Below are 21,475 nucleotides of genomic sequence, written 5' to 3' on the forward strand. Positions count from 1 at the left end.
TAACTAACCCCCCCTTCCTGAATTACTATAGTTGCGTCAAATGTGCGCCTCGTTGTGGTCACGCGTGAAATGGGCTGCGGGTGCAGGATAGTCGTGACGCGCGCACACGAAAGGAAAAACTGACGGCGGTGTCATTGCGACCTTGAAGCAAGGTCATTGAGTCTCTACTGCAGACACTGCAATTCTGCGGGGCTGCATCGTGCTGGTGCAGTATGCATTATAAAGCCGGAAAAACCAGTCCTGCTATAGGCCTTAGTAGAATTCCTTCCAATTTGCATAAAATATATACATTTAATTGAGTGCATTACACAATCCATTCTGACACAATATGTATTGAAACTAACTATACATACTGTGAATGCCAGCTGGAGCTCCAAGGGTTACTCTTACAAGCAGGTCCTGACCTTAGACAGGTGTCAGCTGATAGACTACATAAATACCAAGATACAGGAAAAGCACATTACTGCATCTATGACTCATAACAGCAAGGCAGCCAGAGAAAAACCTCACCACACTCCATTCTACACTTTTCGATAAGCATATACAAAGTCCTACTTGGTTAGTAGGTGCATAAGGTTGGTTTTAAGGTAACTGCAGTCCTTGTAACCTATACAGAGGCAACACAAACCAGAACACGAGACGATAAGGCTCAGGGTTGATCAATTATTAAATGTTAGCTGCTGATTAGAATGACTTAACATGTCAATTCACAATAATGACAATGGATATTTGTGAAATGGAGTTAATCTTGATTTGATCAAAGTGTGTCAATTTTAGAATATCACTATTTTCCCTTGGCAAGTTGACAGTCTGGAGATTTGCTTAGATACATATAAACACATAAAAGAGACTATTTTCTGCAGGTCAGGAGTGAATTGTAAAGAAGAGTCAGTATTCTCCCTCTGGTGGCAGCAGCAGGGAGAGTGCAGCAATAGTGTGCATGGCATTCAAGCAGCTGAGTGCGTGTGCGCGTGCGCGTGTGTCCTCCAGTAAAAGGTCACCCACTGCCAGTGCACATCATCACAGCCTGCTGACTTCCTGATCGCCATGCCACAAGGCTGCCTGTCATCTTTATATATGCTACAGTAAACTGTCCCATTTGCTCAGGGTGCTTGATTGCTCACTATCTGCATACTTCTTAATTAACAGACTCAATAGATGCGCATATGAGAAAAAAATTTCAACACAAAAGATGGAGCAACACATGTAGACAGATAAGTCATATGTTCTTATCCGCAACAAAAATAACCATCTTACCGTAATAGACGTGTTCTTCTTTATTTGTCTTTATGACTGTATTATACTGCCACCCAGTGGCCAAGATGGGTACACCAGAAGGGCAAACTCAGAATGATCACATACATATTATGAATACCTTAATGAGGACCCCTTTAAAACACTCCCAAAATGGAGTGTCAATTTAATTCACCTACTTGTGTTAATTTCTTATTTAATTGTTTTTCCACTTCACACATTTCCTCCAGGCATGGCGATTGTATTCTTTTCCAAGCTGTAAGTGTTTCACCTGTCTCCAATCATCACATGCACCTCTTGTGTATATTTAGTCTGCGTGTGTTCTCTCTTCTATGTGCCACTTGTCCCCGCCACGTATGAATTTGAGCAATTTATTCTTGGCTTCGAGCATCTCTTCTATTTGCCAAGCTTCTCTGGAATTGTTTGTTCATTTTGCAGTGACTGACTATAATGACCTTTAAAAAAATATATATATATATAGACATAAATAAAGAGCATTGTGATTGATACTGCATTGTTGCAAGTCTTTTGAGTCTACCAAAGTGTGTTCTTGTCAGTATGTGTGCTATTCCAGTCTTGCAGCTTAGTCTTAATTTGTCCTGACCAGCATACAGTACATAATGTGGTAAAGTTAGAAGAAGAGTCCAGACAGATTTACATTTGCCGTGCCAAATGTATAATTTAAAAGAAATGCTGCTCTGAGATTATCTCTGTACAGAACATGAGAAATAGTTCCAGTCCACGGGTCCATGCAGTACAGAAGACATTAATCAGTAACGTCATCATGTTTTGTTTTCACAGTAAACATTGTAAAACAGTGGTTGATTCCAGAAGGACGTACAACTTCAAGAAAGTTGGCAGGCAAATGTCTGAGATCAGCACCAGCAAAATAGTAGCACATATGGTGTGATATTTGGTTGGTCCTTCCTGATTATTATTTTTTTTGCATCCTTTTGGACAGTTACATAAATGATTACAAAAAAGAAAGTGTTGATACTCTCTCAGCCCAGCAGAGGGCAGCAAAGGAAGCCAAGGCATCACTTTTAACATTAAGGCATTAAGCGCAAAAGTAAACAGCAGCATCTGCAAACATGCAGCCAAAGCTTGTGCAACACTTCATTTTCATGTGCCTGTAAATATGCAATTTTTTTTGCCTTAACATGTCCTTTCATTAGTCCCACCTCCAGTGAAGAAATTATGTTATGACCTTTCTTGTGCTAGTGACATGGTTTTTATACTTGAGGCTTCAGTGGTACATTTGGAACCGGCTGTGTGGTTCCATTGTGCTCCTTCACGTCAAGACTGGATGGTTTGTTTCCATTATTTTTGGAGCTTCTCCGTGGCTCAGGCCTCCTGTGGCGCCTCCTTTTGTGTGGATGGCCGCGTTTAAGATTAGGTGATTTTGAATCCAATTGAGTATCTAAATGTAAATTGCCGCTCTGAGCGTCAGATGACTCGTCGATGAATGCTAGGTTCTCCCCAAAATAGTCAAGAGGCTGAGAAAAGAGCGGGTCCTGCTTTTCGTTGTCCACAGGCTCGGTCTGAGTGCTTTCAGATTCAGATCCAGACTCGGACTCATTGGAGGATGTATAAGAGGAGTAAGATTCTGAATCTGTTTCGCTCTCATTCTGAACTTCTCCCTCAGGAGCCCCGGGAGCTGAAGTTCCTTGACCGTGGCGGCGAGCACGATGGCGCCGCCTTCTCCGGCGCCGTCTAAAGGGGTCATCAATTTTGCCCGAGATTCGAAAATCCATATTCTGGATGTTTTGTGTCCAGTCAGTGGCATGGGCCCGCAGTTCCTCCATCTAAGACCGGAGAATAAAATCAGCAATCATAGAAAAGACTCCAATAATAAAAGCAACAAAGAGGAATTGAAACCTCAGCTCTGGTTTTCTTTGAGAGAACTCGAAGCCAGTTTCCAATCATTGACAGAATGGATGCAAAGTAGGCAAGACCCAGCAAGATCCAGAACCACACCAAAGGCTTGTACCAGTGGTCACTGCCTTCAAGCCCTGAATCTCCTTCAAGAGGAGTATCAGAAGGTGATATCAAAAAGTGTATATTTTATTGCTACCATTTTGTTTCACTCAATAAAATAATTACCTTACCTGCCACGTAGTCCCCAAATCCCACAGTTGTCAAGGTGATGACGACAAAGTACGCCGATTCCAGCAAGGTCCAACCCTCCACCCTTTGGAAAACCAAAATTGGCACTGCAACAAACAGCAGGCAGCCCAGCAGGATGGACAAGATGGCAGAAATCACTCGGACAATGGTTTGACTGATGCGCCATTTCTGTCAGTAAGAAAAAGTGCGTCAAACAAAACCAACAAACCAATTTTTTTTTTTTGCTCTGACCAGGAAGAGTTTCTCTATCTTGGCAACTGTTTTCCTCAACCCTGTCCCAAGATGGTCTCCGACCCCAGCGAGAAGGATGCCAAAGAATGGAATTCCAACCAAGGCGTAGAAAATACAAAACAGTTGGCCACCTTCTGTCTTCGGTGAGATGTTTCCAAAACCTGGATAGGTGGAATCAAAAGAAATCATGATCGTGTCATCCATCATGCAGGATTGCGGGAGGGGAGGAAACTCACCAATAGTCGTGACGATTGTCCCAGAGAAAAAAAAGGCACTGGCCAAATTCCATTGGCTGACGAAGGTGGCGTTACTACTCGGATCCACGCCTGCACTGATGGCCTCTGCCACCTCCTGCCATGGAATTTGGAAGAATTAAGTACCCTGGGTATTCCAAATCAGTATGTCATCCCGTGATGGGAACATGAAGCTTCAAATTTGCTTCACGAACCAGTGCTTTTCCTGTGTGTACGTCAAAGTGCAGTGTAATGCTTAATGGCACAAAGCAATGTGGTGTGGCCACTTACACTCACTCGGACTTCTTTTGGTCATGCTTGCATTCCTGAATGCATGAGAACTATAGAGGCTCTAAAAAAAATTAAAAAAGACAGAATACTGGACTGGAGGAATAGTAACCCTCTTCATTATTCACTTTGAAATATATTTCATAGTGTGGCTGGCTATTGTCAGTTACATTTTGGTGTCATAAAAAAATATTTTTTTTAAATTAGTAAACTTAAAATTTTAAGAAAACAAATTTCAATAATATTTTAAGTTACATTTTTTACACTGTATGTGATAAAATAACAAAAACCACACAACCAAAACCAAAAATGGCCACCACAACAATAAGCAGAATTGTGACGCAAGTATTAGCTATTAATTGATGACATCATCAAATTTAATGCAATGTTTAGTGAGTTCCTAATAAATAAAAAATAATGTGAGAATATCTGGCATGATACCTCTATGAAAGCTTGCAGGTTGTCAGGTCCAACACAGGTAAAGTTCATCAGGAATTCTTGACATGTCCCCTGCAGCTTCTTATGCTTGCCTTCTTCTCGCGGCGTCTCCAAAGCCCTGAACACCACAGCACCCAGCACCAAGTAGAGAAGCACCCCTGTGAGGATGGCAAGCAGGGTGGAGCAGCGCATGGCTGCACTTCCGCTCACTTCGAACGTGGGTGCAGCTTTTTCTCTGCAAGGCTCTGTGTTGTTATGACCTGGATCCCAGCTGCTGTGGCTGAAACACCCCAAAAAGCAATAATATCAACAAAAATATCTAAAGAAACCCCGCTGTGGCTCTCCAAACCTGTTATTGCGACCACGCCTTCTTCTTTTCCAGTCTTTCTTCTCCCCCGGCCTAAGGATGGATTCCCTGGATCCGTAACCACTGGGGAGCCCATCTACATCACACTCAGTTGGAGGCGACACTACAGTACACAGAATTTAGAATCAAGCACACACACACCCTCTTGGACAATATTTTGAATACATAATGAGATGCTGGTTATGAAAATATATTGCTGAATTTTAATTTGTGCAATCCTTCAACGGCACGTTTATTATCTGCACTGTATTGTATCGCTTCCGTTGATTGGCTCATCCATCCAACCCCCGACATGTCTATTTACCTATTCATGGATAAAGATTTAGAGGCTCCATTGAAAGATGTGACAACAATACCAGAGTTGAATTTTTGTATGATAGTTTGCAGTAAAAAAAAAAAAAAATTACTGACCCTGTCAATCAAAACTCATTTTTTTTAGCATCTTTAACCACTGTCATTTGATTGTGCATTATATAATAATTACTTTAGCTGGAGATATTAAAATAGAGTCAAAAGAAGTTTTTTTTCCTGTGAACCTCGCCTTGAACATATTTTCAGTTGAAAATAAACACACGTCTTGAACAGTTCCAGCCACAACATCTTTGAAAGCTCTTAGCGTGTTAGCAGAAATCCAATCAATTGAACATATTGATCCCGTTTCCACATGCCATCAATGTGATTACCATGTGTACTTAATTTCTCGCAAAAATCATTGAACTTTAAAAATGAACGCAGCCCGACACAATGAGATTTAACAGCAGCCGACAAAGAAAATTAAAACGTGGCAACAGCACTGCAGATGATGCAGCTGCTGCAAGCCATGCCTTAATCATCCTTTTTTTTTTTAACACGAGGGGGTTCGTCATGTATTCAGCAGTGCTCCTACCTTAAAAACGAAGAAAAATAAGAAGCCAGAGTTGCAGTCGCCTCATGCAGCAATGTGTGTGTGTGAGTGAGGAAGAAGCAAGGCTGAACACACGAGGGAGGAGAAAATACTCAATCAAGCTGACATTACGATGAGAGAGAAAAAGATTGGTCTCAAAGAGGGAGGAGGAGGAAAAAGCACCATGCATGAAATGGAATGTCGAAATGGACATCATGTGGTCGCCCCCCTTTGTGGCTGTTTGTGTGGGATCGATGCTGGGATTCATTGAGGTCTGATGGGTTCCCACTGGGGAGCCAGCTCAGCCTCCCGTGTCTCAATAACCTCATGCTACTTGACACAAGTGCTGTAGTAGTCTATGTGTGCGGCAAATTTAAAGCACATCGCAGTTGATCATTTGGTAACTGGAGTATTCAGCTTTTTTTAATTGAATCACAAACAATAGCATGCCATAAGATGGGAGCGACCAAGTGCTACTTTTGTCTAAATGAAACTCCTCAACACAGTTCATAATGGTAATTTGGAACAACCTGGATGTGGGTGTTAGCAAATGTTGCACACCTTGCAACAGAAACTTTAATACCTGCAAGTTTTTTTATTCTATTTTTTTAAATATGCTTTTATTATCAATAGCTTGCAACTCCAGAACTTTTAAAAATACCATAGCTACTTTGAATGCACAAATGAGAATTAGAACTAGCACAGAGCCAACAGCAATGCACTCATCATGTCACTCACAAATCATTTTATTCATAAGTCCTACAAACTAGAACCATATTATATTACCAGTTGAAACCTTTCTGACAGGGATAATCCAACGTGAGAATTACTGCCAATTGTGTTTTGAATGTCAACGTTATGGCCAGTATCACTCTTGTGCACAGACACATATAAAGCTAAAGCATCGCACCGCAATTGTAAAATGTTATTTATGATGAACTCTATCCTGGTGCTGTACTTAAGTTTAAATTGGATTTGTATCATGCACTCAAGGCATTTATCGCCCTTGGTTCAGTTTACATTGGAGTGACTGTCTAGATTTACTAAAGCAGGAACACATTTCCTTCCCATCTTGTCATCTTTTCAGTCATAAATTGTTCCAATGTAAATAGATTCATTTATTTCCCCATTATTTATCCTGTATAGTCACAGGGAAGCTGCTAACAAGTAAAGCTTCCCTGACTTCTGCAATATCTTTTTTTTCCCCAAAGGTGGCATCTGTTAAATGTTAAGAAGAAAAAAAAGACTTACTTGTTACTTTTTAGCTTTGGTTCCACACACTTAAAGTCCATCCAGTGAAGGGCAACTGCTCACCTGTAAAGAAGCTAGGCAGGAATTAAAAAAAAGAAATACCGACCCTCGAAATGTTAGCTGACGCATAAATGTGTTGACATTTACTAAAGAGCATGGTGGTAAATAAGATGCAGAGGGAGGGAGGCTCTGACGAGCGTGCAATTAAGAGCACTTTATTTTCAATTAACTGCATCATTTTTGATGATGCAGACTTCTTGAGGCTGAAAATGGATTGGTTCGCAAACGTCTGCATCTTTTGCTTATTTAAGTGAAGGAAAAAGAATCTGCACCACTATTTTCTAATGGTATTGTGTTACAAGACTGAATTCTGCTTTTGGTGCTTTTCTCATATTGTTTCTCTATGACAACAAAAAAAATGATCAGGACCGAATTACAATGTTATTTGGATACAAAATGAAATTAAGTCTCAATTGTAACAAATGATGAGAATTGAAGCAAAACTAAATTTGACTTATTGTGAGAGTATTTTGATCACTTCAAGAATGTGGGTCTTAGTTGCATTAGAAAGACTTACACCTCAGCATCGATCTCTAGAGGAAACCACTTTACAGTTTAATCTAATTCCTCCAGGCACTGAAAAGCTTTTACAGCAAGTTTTAAAAGGGAGTAAAATACTGGAAGGGTGAATAATTCTGCAGATTTCTTGTAAGTAATCATCACTGGAATCACCCAATGTAGGATTAAAACTTGTAAGATTGAAGTTTCCATTTATTGACAATAGCAAGCCACAAGGGGAATAGGATGCCATATAGAAAACGAATGACATTTATTATTACGAGTCTCTTTTTATATTTACATCAATGTTTCCTGGGGGGGGTGGGCAAAATTGTGGCGTGGAAATCATTTTTTTGGTGGTGAGAATGAGCTCCAAAAATACAAACACACACTCTAACAATCACGGTTACAAACAATTTAAAAGCATTTAAAACAGTTCAAGAAAAAAACGTCAACATTATTGCATAATGGGCTTTCATGTTGCCATGAATGCTAGCTACTCTATCATGCCACCTCAGGTTTAAAAAAATGGCACTCCTCACAAGTCAGTAAATAATTGTTAAAGGGTAAACAAGCATCGCTTTTTAAGCTTCCGAATTTAAAAATGTGAATCACTGTGAAAAGGAATGATTATACAGTAAATACCCAATTGTAAAACTTGACACCCTAAAAACACAAACATCAGCTGGAACACACAAATTGACTTGTGATTGATAATCGTGAGACTTTGATCCTTTCTGCTGAAATATTTCCATTATGATGGAGTTTACACGTGAAATGAAAGCGACGTCGTACTGGCCACGAGTGAGGAAGTCAACGGGCAGTGGCCTGCTGATCAATACAGTTTGATCATGCTCTCCCTGGACTTGCCCACTCCAACCCACTTGACTGAAACGAGAGGGAATGAAAGGACGTTTGACATTCCCGCCCCGAGACCTGTCGCTCTCCCTGGTGACGCGGAAGGAGATTTTACAAACCTGGCACTTGCAGGAAGTCCTCAATGAAGCGAATGTAGTTCTGCGCCTGCGACGGCAGCTCGGGGAAGCTGCGGGCCGCCTCGGTGCTGCGGCACCAGCCGGGGAAAGTTTTGTACTCCACGGTGACGCGCGTCAGAACGTCCATGTTTGCTGCACCGTAACCAAAAGTTTATAAATGCACGCCTTGACATGCTGGTTGGCAGAGCTAAAAAAAAAAAAAAAACTATCAACATGAGGGTTTGTCACTTACCCGGGAAACTCGGCAGAGGTTCCCCATCAACGTTATAGGCCACTCCCACTTTAATCTCCGACAGGGTGTCCAAAATGTCTAGTTTGGTCAGGGCGATGCTGCAAATACGAGACTCTCGGATCAATTGTGACAATGAGAAGGAAAGATTTGCTCAAAGTGATGCCCGCTTACGCCGAGAAGCCGTTGACCATGTGAGCATATCGGACCAGTATCAAGTCCAGCCAGCCGCAGCGTCGCTTTCTGCCGGTTGTCACGCCGACCTCGCGACCTCGTGATTGTAAAAGAGCCCCGGTCTCCTGTAAGAAAACATGGGAGTGTTTGCTTGAGGAACTTGATCAAAACAAGATTACATTTTTTTTCATCAATCATGTCCCAATCAACTTCGTCAAATCGAATTTGAATTTAAATTCACAAAGTTGCATCATGACTCACATTATCTTGTTCTGTTGGGAAGGCACCGACGCCCACCCGGGTGGTGTAGGCCTTCACCACGCCATACACTCGTCCAACGTGTGACGGCGGCACGCCAAGCCCGGTGCACACTCCTCCGACGGTGCAGTTAGACGACGTCACAAAGGGATATGTGCCTAGATGGAGACATGCCTATGAGCTGAAGATCAATCAGATGGATTAAATGACAAATACTCACCAAAGTCAATATCCAGCAGTGCGGCGTTTGCCCCCTCCACCAGGATTTTCTTACTGGGACCAGTAAGAGCTTTGTGCATGAAGTAAACACCATCTGTCACTAGAAGGCGCAGTCGCTCAGCATATCCCTGGAGAAAGGGATCAGTTGACAAATGTTATCACTTTGTCTGGACTCTTTCTTCTATTGTTGGAATTACAAACCCATAAAAAAAGAAAAAAGGGTGTGTGTGCGTGAGTCCGCCATCTCTCTCACCTTTAACTGCTCCAGTTCGCCTTCAATGTCTACATTCAGATTTGGATACATTGTCAGGAAATGCTCTGCTAACATGCGGAACCTTTAATAAAAAAAAAAAAAAAAAGTGTTCTTTTATGCTCTTGTAGGCAAAAATTGCTCAGCTGTTTTACAAAGCAATTACTACCTTAAACCAAATATGATTTTTTCTGATATTTGACTTTTACGTCATCCATTTGATGGCGTCAACTAATTAGCAAACTCACTTGTCCTCAAAGACTTTGAAATCCGAGACAAGATCACACACACGGAGGCCATTCCGAGCAGCTTTGGAGGAGTAGGCGGGGCCTATGCCTTTTTTGGTCGTCCCTAAACTGCAGCAAAGATAAACACATAACAGTTAATAAAAAAAAGTCCGTTTCGAGAACAGTCTCTCCTGCGGGCCTGTTACGCAATGCTTGAAATAATTAGCAAAATTACTTTTTCCCTTCTTGCTGCTGTCGCTGCTGCTCCTGAATGCCATCGACAGCCTGATGGAAGTTGAATACTAAAAGTGGACCGAGGGACCCTCAATGAGACACTTGCACATATCAAAAGACTTGACATGAAAAATACTCACCAATGTGAGCACGATCAGAAATCTTAAGTCTGTCTTCCCATCCTTGCAATCCTACATGGAAAAAAAAACACATGAAATGTTTTATTAAACATGACAAACGCATATTTATCCAAAAGGCTTTTTTTTTCTTTCACCTTTGCCTTTCTTCAGGTTCGATTGTGCCTCTGCAAACAGCCCAGGGAGGTGTATGACAACCCCATTGCCTGTGACAACAAATCAAATGTTTATTTAATTCAATTAAAAACTTTTTCCATTACTTTGATAAGAAATGCAGATGTAATAAGACATTTCTTAAAAAGGTGAATATGTGCTCAATTTGAGGTTAAATGAAAGTCATGTGACTTTATGTATACTGTTTATCTTTCCATTTAAATTCAAGTCAGCCACAATAAAATAGAGAACCAATATACCGATAAAGGAGATGGCTTTCTTATTGAGGACGCCACTGGGTAGCAGGTGGAAGTCATACTCCACCGAGTCCACGACTACGGTGTGACCCGCGTTGTTGCCACCCTGCAGAAAAAATAAAATAAATTAAGAGTTCGGGTTTCCAAGGGGACGTAAACGCCACATCCCACGCACTGGTAACAGAGATAACATGTCGTGTTACATCATTTCACTTCATATAAACCGTATCGGGAGCACAGCATGATTACTCGCCAACCCCTTTGAAAAGATTAGCACAACGATTCTCTCGTGAATGTAATCTATCGTTGAACACATGGTTAAAAACAAGGCTAGCACCGTAGCTTGTCCACATGCGGAACCAGGTCATACATTTAACCACTGCTTTTCTGAAACGACTTCCCCTGGCCTCTAACCGTCTGCCATTTTAATTAGAGGACGTATGAATGTCATTTAGTTGATGTAACAAGTGTAATTATGAGCGTTACCTGACACCTGCAAACAATATCCGCATCCATTGCGAGCAGGTCCACAACTTTTCCTTTGCCCTCGTCCCCCCATTGAGCTCCGAGCACCACGGTCACTTTGTTCGCAGGCTCCTTTGGGGAACGAAGCGGAAACTCAGACGTGACGTTCTCTCGTGGCCGCTTAACCACCGGCTCCCCGTTTTCTCGTCCATTAACATTAGCCACGTCGCTGATGGATGCCATGCCACTGTCCTTCTGAGACCGGAATAGCGTTTTACCGCGTTTCCTGACGGGAAGTGCGCTTATTTTTCTGAACCACTGGGTGTCACTAATGTGCGTATGATACAATGACGCACAACACAGTACCCACGCTTAAGTGGTTTAGAATACGTAAGCTTGTGCGCCATATTGAATGTGTCCAACCTGCCCTTGAACAAATGAAAATTTACATATAGCGCCTTTCTACAAAATGCACAAAGTTAATGCTCACCAGTCAACAGCCATTTACGATATATATTTTATACTGTAATTTAATAAAAAGTTGGTTTAGAAATATGTCAGTGAGTATACCTGAATTAGTTTTTTTTATTCCCTTGTCTTTTTATTCCCTATAAAGGATATAGCATATAAAGTGAGAATTATCACTTTAAAGTCACAATTCTGTGAAAAAAAGTCAGAATCTAATTCTGTTTAAATTGGCTTGGATGTAATAATTTACAAAGAATACCCTTCCAGTGATCTTCTTGGAGTCCCCTGCATGTCAGTGTATAAAGAAAAGTTGTGCCTTGCTCAATAAAAGTTGGGAAACACTGATCGAGAAGAGCAATTTTTTTATTGCCCATCTGAAATTTGAAAATCAGGTGTATGTTATATAAGAACTTCCAATAATGATGCTGAAATTGTCCTCCAATTTTGGAGTGACCTGTATACAATAACAGTACACACAAACACCATAGTAAACCTCATAAAGGGAAATATCAAAACTTTATTGAGATATTGTCAACACATTTTAAGAACAGTACATTTTCAACCCTCCTGCAAAGATAAATCAAACTGATGATGGCTGATGACCCAACAACTGTTATGAAGGACAAACACAGCAGTGGCCTACAGAAATGACAGGCAGACATTATCATCACTGGCTGTCAATTCATAGGTCATCACCTTGTGCCCCATTATTCTTTCTAATAAACTATCTTGAAACATATTAGTTATTGTATCCACTGTAGCAACTCTCTGTAAGTAACAGCACCTCCACTGGAACTTGATCCAGCATCCACATGGAGTTGCTGTTACATCCAGCGAGCACCGAAAGTCTCATCGAGGCCGATCTGTGACGAGAACGGGGGCCGCTCGCCGACAGCATAAAGTTCAAAGATCGCTGAGGTTAAGTTAGGTTTTTGGCTGCTTTCAACGATGGTCCTCTGGTGGGTGACTTTGACCTCCTAATTTCCGCCTCCCTGTTTTACTGCCTCAAATACACATCAACCAACAGTGTGACCAAAGGGCCAAAGCTTGACTAGATAACACTCATTTTATGGTGGCAATTATGAGGACGTCTGTCAATATGTGAAAATATGGGCGTGTCTAATCCCTTTACTGCTGCTTTCTTTTCACATATTTTTAAATCTTCAATTATGTACTTCCACCTTTAAGAACAGTGCATTTAAATTAAATGTAAGTAAAAGCAAATAAATAGTCTTTTTTTTTTATCAGCTTGTACGGACCAGTTTAACGAGTGAAGCTATACCATGAGACCTCGGGTTACACCCTGGACTGGTCACCAGTCAATTAATGAAACTAAAATGATATAATTAACGGTAATTAAATATTCTATCTGAAATATTACTAAAAAAGCTTTTTGAAGTTTTCACAATTCAGTATTAAAAAAACTTTAATATTCAAATGTGCTGTTTGTCATCCCTGTGAAGAAAATAAATTTGGGTTCACATTAGTTTGAAACGTTCCAATGAATCGAGCATGCAGTCGTCACTTTGAGCCGTACTCACCTCGAGGTGTCACGAGGCCAACGTTTGGAGTGGAGCGGCATGTCGTCACGGCCATGGCGAGGTTTAGGCCGCAGTGGTTAAGTTAGAGAAACAGGTTGGTAGAAGAAAAAGACAAAGAAACTCTACAGGATGGAAATAGAGAAACAAGAGCTGCGTTTCGGGTGGCAACGTTAGTCATGGCAGAGCAGGAAGGAATGACAACTAGGCCGACCCGCCAGTTTAAGAGAGCAGGGGTGGGTGGGTGGTTAATGATTATACTAGCTGTCAATATTTAACAGCCCTTGTGCCCTGCCCCTCTCCAACATCCTGATTCCACACTGTCTGACACAGGGAAGGGCCAGTTTCAATCACATCGTCTTTTGTTGTTCCTCTAAAAAAAATGGAGTGCCATTTGATTGGAGGTGGCAGTGAGTAAAGTTTATGACAAGATGTAAACGTGCTTTTTACAGTTAACACGTGAGCGGAGTTCATGATTCACATTTTTTGCTGCGTTGTTTTTTTTGAAATAGTGTCGGACCCAAAAGTTGGTCATGGAGCCATTTTGGGTGGCTGGCACACAATGAACTAGTTTGCTGGGCCGTTTAAAAAAAGAAACAAAACATATTGACACAAGTTTTTACAATTGAACTAGTTTAAGGTGAATCTCAGTTATTAATATTAAACTTATCAGTGCCTGGAGAATGAGATGTTATCAGATTGTACTACAGATTAGTCTCCAACAAATGACTATCAAAGGAAACAGGAAGACTGTTGGTCTTCTGGTTTGATGTTTTTAAATTGCTATTAAAACCAGAAGCTGCACAGCTAAACATTGAGTAAAAAAATAAAACGTTTTCCTAAAAGTGAATAGAATTCTTGTACAAGATTCATTCTTGTACTTGGGTTATCTTATCTTGAAGTTCAAGGCATGGCAATGCTTGCGAGCAGAGTCCAACATCTTAAAGAGAAACAATATATGCACAGCAATAATGTGTTATGCTGATAAATCACCATCTTTCACCTTTGGATTGATGGTCATCATTTTAGATGCAATTTACACCTGATAACAAAATAAAACTGATGCGCAGGTCACCGTCCTTCTCCAATCAGAGTTGTTTCCGATGAGCTCACTTTATCCAAAAGCAAACAAGGAAAGAAAGGCCTTATTTGCATTTTGTGCTATTCAACTGAGTATAAAGTACACATGTCAATGGGGGGAAAACATGATCACATTTGGATTATATATATATCTATCTAAATAAAAATTCAATAAATAAACCAAGCTTTACACTTAAGACTTTATTAAACTTAGAACAAAGGAACACAGGACAAGTTAAACAAACTAACACGAGGGATCAAAAACAAAACCTCCAGTTAAAATCCAAAACTAGCTATTCACTTAGTGGATGACTTACTCATAAGGAGGATACTCTTCTCGGACTGGGGTGCAGTTGGAGAAAAATCCACCCTGAAAATTTGACAAGAGTCGCTTTTTCTTTTTGAGAATTTTGATGTTATTTTTGGCTAGCTCCTGATCCACATTCTTGTCCTCGTTTTTTGAAACACGTAGTAGCTTTAGGTCTGGGGTGTAGTGTTCTCTGTTTTCAATATCCTCTAGAACCTGAAAGAAAAATGAAATCTATCGTTTGCATGCCTCTTGAAGAGAAGCCGAGGGCCATCGCCTACCGTCTCTATTGGTGAGCAATATGGCGGCTTGAAGAAGGTGATGTCTGGACTGCTAGAGTCTCTTGAAATATTTCCATCCTGGAATAAAATGATGGGAAATTTTTGCAGCAATCTGACATTTTGAAAGGCAGGGGCGAGGGTGCCTGAGTAAATTTGACAGATAATCAAATCTTTATTGACAAGATAAATCCTGCTTTATTGTAAAAGGCCTTACAGGGTGTGCCTGAACTGCTGTAAGCCTTTTGAAGAGTTTTTTTTAATTTCTTTAAACCGCCTGCTTATTTATGTGCATCTGTGTGACTAAATGTGAAGGTTATAAATAATAAAAAAAGTTTGGTTCTTCAAGTGAAGTGATTTTACTAAAATCCTATTTATGAGGGTTAGAAATAAAATCAAACCTAAGCAAATTTTGCAATATATTACCACCTGGTGGTCTCTTTGTGTCACTGCAGATGTAAAGTGACCATGCCAGTGAAGCATTTTTCTTTTGCATCATTTACTGGAATAAATATTGCACTTACTTGACTATACTGCAACGCCAGGTTTCGACTCTGCTCATATAGCTCACGCAGTTTTTGCAGCTCTTCATCCTAAGGCGAGGAACCCCGTTAATCGGGAAGTCATTTCTTTTTAACAGTGCAAGGACTAACCTGAAGTTTGAGGCGATGTAGGAGCTCCTCCTTACTTCCGTCATTAGGCTCTTGACCGATTGGTTTGCTCTGGAGCTGGTTCAGGAGACACTGGACCTGTAGGGAGGGAAGTACATACTGTAGAAGAAGGAAAACGAGCTCTAAGTAAAACCTGCAGACGATGAATACTTTGTCTTGATGCCTCTGCTCTAATTCCACAAGCTGCTGCTGATGCTCCATGTCCATGTTGGACATCAATATTCGCTCGTCAGCCAAACGTTTGTTTAACTCGTGCGTGTTGGCTTTCTCATGTTGGAGTTCACTCTCTTGCTTGGCTGATGCTGTCTTGGCTGACACCAGCTGAGAAGACAAATATGGAAGAGTCCCCATCATTTGGTCATTTCTGACTTGAGACTTCATGATGCAAAGACATTGGAGACAGGCGTGTACAGCCTGCGTGCTTTGTTTTCCGTTCTGGACCCAAGCAGGCAGGCTCACCTCAGTCATCAGCACTCGGATGGCACACTTGGCATCGACAATGCTTACGATGCCATCGATACGCTGTTTCAGACGCCCTTCGCTGTCTGCGGCAAGAACCTTCTGCTGAAGGTCAGCAATCTGGGCATTCCTGCTCAAATAATAAAACAGCAATTGCTCCGAAAGTTCAAGTCGTGAGCACGTTTACATGAGATCAATGACCTATCGAAACCCCCCAAACAATTTTTGTAGTCCGTCTGACTAACCTGAGTTCCATTTCTGTCGTCAAGTTCTCCAGCTGTTTGTTCATAGGTGTCTCCAGCGCCCTCCGATTCTCCAACTCAGACAAGAGCAGTGTCCGGCGCTTTACGGAAAGATGGCACAGGTAAAAAAAAAAGTATTTGTTGTCACGCTTAAAATGACGAGAGAGTTCTGTACGTTCCTCGCAATGGCGTTTGATGATTTCAGAAGAAAAGTAACATGAACGTTAAAGACACCAGCCAAAAAACTCACCCTGATTTTGGCAGCTGGCTTCTCCCCGGCATCAATCTGCTGCCTGAGTTGCGTTATCTCCTGAGCCAAGACTTTCCTGTCCTCCAGAAGGTCATTGAGGTGACGCCGGGCCTCCGCTATGCTAACCATGACCTCGGCCTCGCTGAGGAACAAATTCTGACACAAATTGCATTGACGGCATTAATGATGACGAGTACTCATGCGAGAAGATCTACTGTGAGCGGAACTATTACCTTCACCCTCGCAGCGGCTCCCTCCGTCCCTCTGCCGTGAGAATCCTTGCGTTTCTCCACGACTTCACTTCTCTTCTGCAGAGCAACTTTCAGCCGCTTGTTTGCCGCCGCAGCCTGTGGGTCAGAACATTCAACAGCTGTTGTGCATATTGACCTTCAATTTTTGCGGCTCGTGCAGTTCAAAAGACCAAACTTCACCTCCTCGGTTTTCCGACGCAGGACATTGGCCTGTTTCTCGAAATCCCTCTCGAGTTTAAGCAGCTCGTACTGACGTTTACGATCCTGTCAAAAGTTGGGATTCATTTTGAAAATGTTCTGCAAATCAGGTTATTATTTCGGGCAGCGTGTCCCCGTGCATTCTACCTTCTCTTTCAGCTGAATCACCTCCCTGTCCTTTTCCTTCTTCCAGAGTCGGAATTTCTCAGAGTCGTCCCTCATCTGCTTCATTAGCTGAGTACGCTGGGACTTCATCGCCTGCAGGGATATATATTTTTAAGTTTGAGACCACAAGTCTTGGGTTCCTTCCAATCATGTCGGATTTCCATACAAGTGCAGTATACGGCAGATCTCAACTGCATCAAAAAAATAAATTCTGTCATTTCCATGTACCTGTATTTCCTGCATCAACTTGCTAACTTTCTGAACAGAAGACTCTTTGAGTTTGAGCATTTTGGACTGCTCAAGAAGCTGCTTCTTCATGTCAACCAGCTGGCCTTCCAACTCCTGCAGACGCTTCCTGCGCTGTTCACTCAGCCTGTGAGTGTAAAGAAGATGGATGAGTGGCTTCTGAAGGGATCACTTCACAATTGTGGAAATGTAAAGCCTTTGCCCAAGGAGCGTACTTGGCGTGGTTTTTGCCTTTCTTGGCAGACTGAAGTTCCAAAACGAGCTCTTGTTTCTCCTGCTGCAATGAGTTCACCGCCATCTGCAGATCCTGCAAGTTTTGCTAAGCGATGAAATGAGAAAATGATGAATGCCATGACATCGCCGCTGGATTGACTTCTCTCACCTGCTGCTCCGACTGCACCGACTCCAGCTGGCTGTCATTCTGGCACATCTTCTTAACCAAGGCCTCCTTCAAACTTAACACCTTGTTCAGCTCGATCAGCTCTTTGGACATTTGGGCCTGCTGCAGCGCATGGCGGGCTGTAAAGCCATCTTGCGAGTCGTTGCTCGCAGTCGCATTGCTTTCGCTTTCCTGATGGGACAGAAGGGAGACACAATGTTCATGGCGAGGAAAGGGAGACCAAAAAAAACAAACTAAAACTACTTACAACTGGGTGCTCGTCGACTTCATTGTACTGCTTATCATCTCCTGCAGCCATGGCGTCAATAGAGGCAGCAATGCCTGCACTCTCACGCTGTTAGAAAAAATAAAAATCAAACCCTCGCTACCAAGCTCATCGGAAGAGCGTGTTAATCCCTCATTCCGTTCGATTTCCTTCAATTTACAGATTGAACTAGAGAATCCTATAAACCTCAATATTTTTAGTCATTGGTGATTTTCATACCTTGATCTCCAAGATAACTTCTTGAAGGTTCTTCATCACTTCCACGTTCTCCTTCAACTCCTGATCCTGTAGTGTCTCCAATACTTTCTCAAGGTCGATTCTGCAACTGTAATAGCAACCACGAGCACCCGTGAGACACCATAAAATGAATTTCACAAAACAAGGTCATTTAATATGAAGAGTCCACATTTGAAGTAAAGCTTACGCTGCATGACGCTGCAGTTGTTCCAGTTTGCCTTGAAGTTTCTCGTTGATGTGCTCCGTCTGCAACAAACGATAAGAATGCCAAAAATAAAGCCTAAAAAATAAGATTCATGTTCTATGCACATTCACTGCAACGACCTGTTTTACACTCACCGTAATGATCTTCTCAAACATGAGCGCCGTTTGTCCGACAGTCTCACTCAGCTCCTTGCTCAATTTCGTATTCTCCTCCTGCAGAGTGCGGTTCTGTTCCAGCAACCTTTTTTCATTCCCGGAGAGCGCTGGGGCCACTCCTCCACGAGCATGAAGAAGCATCACCTGCAACTCCTGCACCTGTGGACGCAAGGAGTGTCAGGACTCATTTAAAGGTCATCCAAATAAAATACACTCGTGTCACTTTCTACGCACCTGCTGCTTCAAACGGTTCATCTCTGCCACTTTGGGGTCCACGTTGACCACAGGCTTGTTTTTGATTTGCCGAGCTCGGTCAGCGTATCGCAGCGTGTTGATAGTCTCGTCCAGGTTCGTGTCCGCAGGGCTGATGCATGCTATCATCAATGTGTGACTGTTGCCTCCGAGAGAATCTGTCCATGCGCAATAACTTGGTTATTTATATCCATGCACGATAGGCTACAAGCCATTGATAATTATGTCAAATTTTAAAAAGCATTTGAAAGAAAATAGCGGAGGATGTTTTCTGAAGCTCACCTCAAAATAAATTCAAGCCTACCTTGCAACAGGCGAGTGAGCTTGGAGTCTCGGTAAGGGACAAAGGCGTTTTTCTTACTTTCATCCCCCAAGGCACTGATCACATTACCCAAAGCCAAAAGTCCTTTATTGATGCTGATGCCTGAGGATGAGAATGTTATTGGGGACACATTCTGAGGGCAGAGCCATTTCAGGTAAATATCAAATTCAAGGTTAAGCGGGGCAGACGCTTCGAGGTATGCTGTACCTTCCTTTAAACGATCCCCCTCAGCTTTTGTTTTTTTCTGCCTTTCGGAGCCAGCCAAATCCACAAGGTGCAGCTTGGAGACAACTGAGTCCATTCTGCACAGAATAACAAAAAAAGATGAGAAGGCTGTCTCAAACATTCATGCCCCCCCCCCAAACGGTTAAACAACAATGACACGGACTTGTCTTTCCCTTTGCGTTGATCCAGCGTGATGGTAAAGATGGCATGTGAGCGTGACGAGGCAGCGTTCATGGCTGTGGAGCCCACAGTGCGAGCCGAGTTGCCCAGCTCCAGGCAGCTCACCATCTCTTGAGCAGAGACCACCTTCTTCTCAGTTAACCCCACAATCTGAAAATGGACATTAAAGATGGGACTTTCAGACAAACACAAATCATACAGGTAAAACTTGATTGAGGGTGTACAACATTTACCTTAATCCCTTCTTTGGGGTCTTCCCTAATGCTCACAACGGTTTTATCTTTAGCGGTACACAATAAATCCAAAACATCCTCATTGTAGAGCTGTGATTAAAAAAATAAATAAAATAGAACTGTGTCATTTGTTTATCCCAAAGCCAATGAAAGGGAGAAAAAAAATAAAGTCATACAACCTCCAGATATGACACTCTCATCTTGAAGTCACAGTCTGTACTCTTTTCCTTTTCTTCAAAGATACTCCTGATAACTCGTGGAATAACACCAACAGTGGGATCATTCTCTTGAGCAGATGTGTATGCTCCCCCCATGGAAAAAGTCTTTCCAGACCCGGTCTGTCCGTATGCAATAACTGTGGCATGGTAACCTACAAAAAACAAACACATGATTGTGAGCCTCGTGGCTAAAATGTTTTTTTATTTTTAAAAGATACAGCTACCTTTGAATAGCCCATGTAATAAAGGTGACACTGCAGTACTGAAGACCTCTTCCTGCTCTGCAGTGGGATCAAATACATAGTCGTACGTGAACGTCTTTTCTGTGCCGACCACCAACTGAAAGAAAGACATTTGAACTTTTGGTAACTTGCGATAGGGTTTGGATCTCAGTTTTTGACTCAAGGTTCTGTTTCCAGTATGGGTTCTGTGCAAAAGAGAATAAATCCTTCTTCTCTCAAATTTATTTTTATTCTGTAGCAAAGCGACTAACATAACGTGTTTCAAATGAATTAATACTGAAAGTGAAAATGTGCTGTTCCAAAATAGCACCCTTCTGGCATTATCAACAAAGAAAGACATTTGTTGTAGTCAGTCACATGAGAAAAAGCAGATGTCAAAAAAAGAGTATCACTAAATGATGAACATGAAATCAGCTTGTCATTTTCTGTTCTAAAACAAACACCAGCATCATCAGCCTGTTAAGAGAACCCAGAAAAGCCTTTTCTACTCATTATAACAAGCCAGGCATGTTACTTTACCACCAAAAGGGAAATTAAATATATCATCTAGAATACAGACCTGTGGTTCTCCTGGGACGAAGGTAAGGCAGCTCTGACATCCCTCATCGAGTTCTTTTGCCACTAAAGGACGACAGCGCAAGGCAACCCGTACTGGTATAACCTTCGCATCCTCGTTGGTCATGGTAGAAACGCTATTTAAAAACACGCAACAGGTAATTAAGCTAGGAAATCATTTTACAACAGCTGAGATGCCCAAAACTTGTACATCGACTTCTCGTTGAAGCCCTCGCGAGACGTCATCAACGGCATATATCGTAAGAAGAAAATCCAATTATATCAGCCAAGAAAATAAAATACATCTAGAAAGTAGCGAGAACGGAAATAGAAGTCGTAGCATTTATTTGTGATGATGTTACGAAAAGGAAAATAAAAGCATTACCTTTCTATCCGTGTCGCGACACAGCCCAAATTAAATGTGTATACTTCCCTGACGTTGTTTCAGTTTACCGCGGATTTCAAATGTCTAGCTCCGCCTTCTTTTTTCTTCGTCGTTGGTTCTTCTTCTTCTCCTCATAATGAGGCAGAGTCAGTGCTGTTTGGTTTCACGACTGACGACTAGCGGTCAAACAGTGTCATCATCCAACACACAAAGCAGCTAC

The 21,475-nt window shown here is 41.8% G+C and overlaps 3 protein-coding genes across 5 annotated transcripts; all 3 read right to left on the minus strand.

Moving 5' to 3' along the window:
• Positions 1-635: 635 nt before the first annotated feature.
• Positions 636-7,684, minus strand: kcnk4b (potassium channel, subfamily K, member 4b). Of its 3 annotated transcripts, none has more exons than XM_088397693.1 (9): positions 7,073-7,684; positions 4,921-5,041; positions 4,782-4,851; positions 4,575-4,689; positions 3,849-3,963; positions 3,613-3,773; positions 3,363-3,549; positions 3,133-3,275; positions 636-3,059 (listed from the first exon to the last, which is right to left on the minus strand). In XM_088397693.1, the coding sequence occupies exons 2-9, from the start codon at positions 5,012-5,014 to the stop codon at positions 2,487-2,489; spliced, it is 1,458 nt and encodes a 485-aa protein (XP_088253819.1). In that variant the 5' UTR covers positions 5,015-5,041; positions 7,073-7,684; the 3' UTR covers positions 636-2,486. The 3 variants fall into 3 exon arrangements, with proteins under 3 accessions (XP_088253819.1, XP_088253820.1, XP_088253816.1); XM_088397694.1 differs by lacking the exon at positions 7,073-7,684 and adding an exon at positions 5,825-7,059; XM_088397690.1 differs by having other exon boundaries at positions 637-3,059; positions 4,575-4,851.
• Positions 7,685-7,822: 138 nt separating this feature from the next.
• adss2l (adenylosuccinate synthase 2, like) lies at positions 7,823-11,532 on the minus strand. The gene is made up of 13 exons (XM_088397696.1): positions 11,250-11,532; positions 10,767-10,869; positions 10,491-10,559; positions 10,357-10,407; positions 10,218-10,284; positions 10,004-10,111; positions 9,759-9,840; positions 9,507-9,633; positions 9,290-9,444; positions 9,029-9,153; positions 8,858-8,955; positions 8,608-8,757; positions 7,823-8,518 (listed from the first exon to the last, which is right to left on the minus strand). Exons 1-13 carry the CDS (start codon positions 11,469-11,471, stop codon positions 8,466-8,468), a joined length of 1,410 nt encoding a protein of 469 aa, XP_088253822.1. The 5' UTR covers positions 11,472-11,532; the 3' UTR covers positions 7,823-8,465.
• Positions 11,533-14,500: 2,968 nt separating this feature from the next.
• On the minus strand, positions 14,501-21,392 carry kif4 (kinesin family member 4). The gene is made up of 27 exons (XM_088399583.1): positions 21,256-21,392; positions 20,875-21,007; positions 20,298-20,412; positions 20,035-20,225; positions 19,856-19,945; positions 19,606-19,772; positions 19,425-19,519; positions 19,200-19,319; positions 18,878-19,053; positions 18,623-18,802; positions 18,471-18,529; positions 18,266-18,371; positions 18,029-18,115; positions 17,764-17,952; positions 17,597-17,700; positions 17,364-17,508; positions 17,118-17,228; positions 16,953-17,036; positions 16,755-16,868; positions 16,522-16,677; positions 16,275-16,372; positions 16,030-16,159; positions 15,721-15,891; positions 15,553-15,648; positions 15,424-15,492; positions 14,903-14,980; positions 14,501-14,837 (listed from the first exon to the last, which is right to left on the minus strand). Exons 2-27 carry the CDS (start codon positions 20,995-20,997, stop codon positions 14,628-14,630), a joined length of 3,264 nt encoding a protein of 1,087 aa, XP_088255709.1. The 5' UTR covers positions 20,998-21,007; positions 21,256-21,392; the 3' UTR covers positions 14,501-14,627.
• Positions 21,393-21,475: the final 83 nt, after the last annotated feature.

This window comes from Syngnathus floridae, chromosome 15 (genome assembly GCF_059516105.1).
Source record: "Syngnathus floridae isolate MCC-2025c chromosome 15, RoL_Sflo_1.0, whole genome shotgun sequence".
Classification (NCBI taxonomy): Eukaryota; Metazoa; Chordata; class Actinopteri; order Syngnathiformes; family Syngnathidae; genus Syngnathus; species Syngnathus floridae.